The sequence below is a fragment of the Sinocyclocheilus anshuiensis genome, unplaced genomic scaffold (genome assembly GCF_001515605.1).
Source record: "Sinocyclocheilus anshuiensis isolate Anshui unplaced genomic scaffold, SAMN03320099.WGS_v1.1 scaffold755, whole genome shotgun sequence".
Taxonomy (NCBI): domain Eukaryota; kingdom Metazoa; phylum Chordata; class Actinopteri; order Cypriniformes; family Cyprinidae; genus Sinocyclocheilus; species Sinocyclocheilus anshuiensis.
This window is the reverse complement of record NW_015552587.1, coordinates 182,132-184,604: the sequence shown is the minus strand read 5'-3', so window position 1 is coordinate 184,604 and position 2,473 is coordinate 182,132. Positions and strand designations below refer to the sequence as shown.

The 2,473-nt window shown below is 38.0% G+C and overlaps 1 protein-coding gene across 1 annotated transcript in view; it reads right to left on the bottom strand.

The window, feature by feature from the left end:
- LOC107665472 (PH and SEC7 domain-containing protein 1-like) overlaps positions 1-2,191 on the bottom strand; it is a 118,185-nt gene extending 115,994 nt beyond the window's left edge. Inside the window, exon 1 of the mRNA XM_016456366.1 lies at positions 1,997-2,191. Within this exon, the coding sequence (XP_016311852.1) occupies positions 1,997-2,038 (42 nt within the window). The 5' untranslated portion in view covers positions 2,039-2,191. The remainder of the gene's footprint in view (positions 1-1,996) is intronic.
- Positions 2,192-2,473: the final 282 nt, after the last annotated feature.

Below are 2,473 nucleotides of genomic sequence, written 5' to 3'. Positions count from 1 at the left end.
CGCCTTCTTTCTTTGCGTGAACATTTGGGCGGCGTTATGCAAATCTTCCCACATCGTGACGTAGATATGTGGGGGCGTGTTAGAACGAGCCGTTTTAGGTAGGCGTGGTTGACGCTTAACTTTTATAAAGAATATCTCTTTGGATTTGAGACTTTAGTCTTTGCAACTTTACAGATCTTCTTTATGCACCAAGAGCTTGTAACACTCCAAAGAGAAAGGAAAACTTGAAATAGCATCATATGACCCCTTTAAGACTGTGCTGATGCATGTGAAACTTGGCGCTGTGTACTGCAAATACACTGTTGGTTCCTGTTACTAAATTGGCCGTGTTTGTAAGTCACTTTGGATGAAATAATTAAATGTATATATGTAAAAGAGGTTCAAATACAAACTTGTAATTATCAAAAAGACCCAAAGTTCAACTCTTTTTTTTTACTTCTGGCCCAGTTTTGTCTGAAAGTTAAATCACTCAAGATTAAATTCTTGTTTATTGAACAGTTATAAAATCAAGCATCACATTCAGAACTGTATACTGTGCTATTGTACTAAATATCAACAGCACTTGTTTGATATTGCTAAACTGAACATTGAACATTGTTTGAAGATCCCAGAGAAACTACAGCACTAATAGTTTCTATATACGGCATGTTGCTTACATGAATACATGAATATGCACTGTATTTTGCTTGGATAAAAATATCTGTGTAATTTTGTTTATTAATGATCTGTATTTGATTGATCACCACCTCTTTGTGTCTCTTTTTTTCCTCTGGTAATTTATTTGCATGATTCAGTTCATCTGGTCTTAATTTAATATTAATTCTGTGCTGCTGTGATGTTTGTGTTGCTTTGGTAAGAAATGATCTTTAAAGCATGTTAAAACAAAATAACATTTCACTATCATGAATATAATTTGATCTGCTGTATTTGAGAATGTGAGGATCTAAAAGAAGAATACAGTGGCCCCAAAAAGTATGTGGACTCTAAGTCATAACACTAGAAAACAAAATATCAAGGCAAGCGATCTGATCAAATAAATGCTTCATCAGCTTTTAGTGTATGTATGAAGTTCACCCAAGTGTCTGAGCAGAGTGACCACAAACTGTACAAACTCAGATATTTTGCTTAAAGTGTGGTTGTGCTATCATAAATGACACACATCTTGATATTTTCTCCATACATTCACTCATTTGTGACCCTGGAGCACAAAACCAGTCATAAGGGTCGATTTTTAAAATTGATATTTAGAAACCATCTCAAAGCTGAATAAATAAGCTTTCCATTGATGTATGGTTTGTTAGGATAGAACAATATTTGGCTGAGATGCAACTATTTGAAAATCTGGAATCTGAGGGTGAAAAAAAATCTAAATATTGAGAAAATCATCTTTAAAGTTGTCCAAATGAAGTTCTTAGCAATGCATATTACTAATCAAAAATTAAGTTTTGATATATTTACAGTAGGAAATTTTCTAAATATCTTCATGGGACATGATCTTTACTTAATATCCTAATGATTTTTAGCATAAAAAATCAATAATTTTGACCCATACAATGTATTGTTGGCTATTGCTACAAATATACCCCAGCGACTTAAGACTGGTTTTGTGCTCCAGGGTCACATTTTAAGTATGAATTCAATGTCCAAATTGGTTTTGAGCCATTTTACAATTCTCCAACTTTTAAAAAGTAAAGTAGGAAGATGAAAATTGGTCCTAGTCCATTTAATGTGAGGTATTCAGCTGTAATCAGCCCATCTGGGTGGAGAGACAAACATTACCCAGCATGCTCAAATCCCAAAGATGCTCTCTTCAAACCAGTCTAAAACAGCACTGAGCAGACTAGACCACGACATGCACATCACACAGAATCAGTTATATGTAGTAAATAAACTTCATAAAACAGCATAAACCCATCAGATATACACATAAGCGTATCTAAATTCCCCGTGTGGTGAATAAATAACAGAGAAGCAGCATTAGTAAAAGCACATATACCTTCACAGGAACTGCAGGTCTAAGTCTGGCCGATGGCACCATGGCGGTCTGTGTTGCAATAGACTGTGCTTCTGCCGTCAGTGATGAAGTCTCCCCGGAGGAGCTGGGATGCAGCGCAGGTGTGTATCCATACAGCTTTGAGGTCCGCTCGATGACAGCAGACAGAAAGGACGTCCTCTCTTTCACTCCAGCTTCCTCTTTCTGTTTGGCGCTGTGCACCCAGCTCATGTGCGGCTGCCGCGGCTTGCTGGGGCTTACCGGTGGAAGAACAAGAGGCTTGGGGCTCAGTTTAGGTTTGATCCCTGGATTCCTGGCGTTAGTGTCCGATCCCGCTTCTGAATGGAGGAAGCTCACTCTGGCAGCAGAAGGGAGTTTGGGGCAATAAGGACTCATCTGGCTCATGATTTCAGAATTCCCTTGACGTAAAACCCAATTAGAGAATTCTGTCCCATCTAGTGTGGACTGTGACAGCTGTCC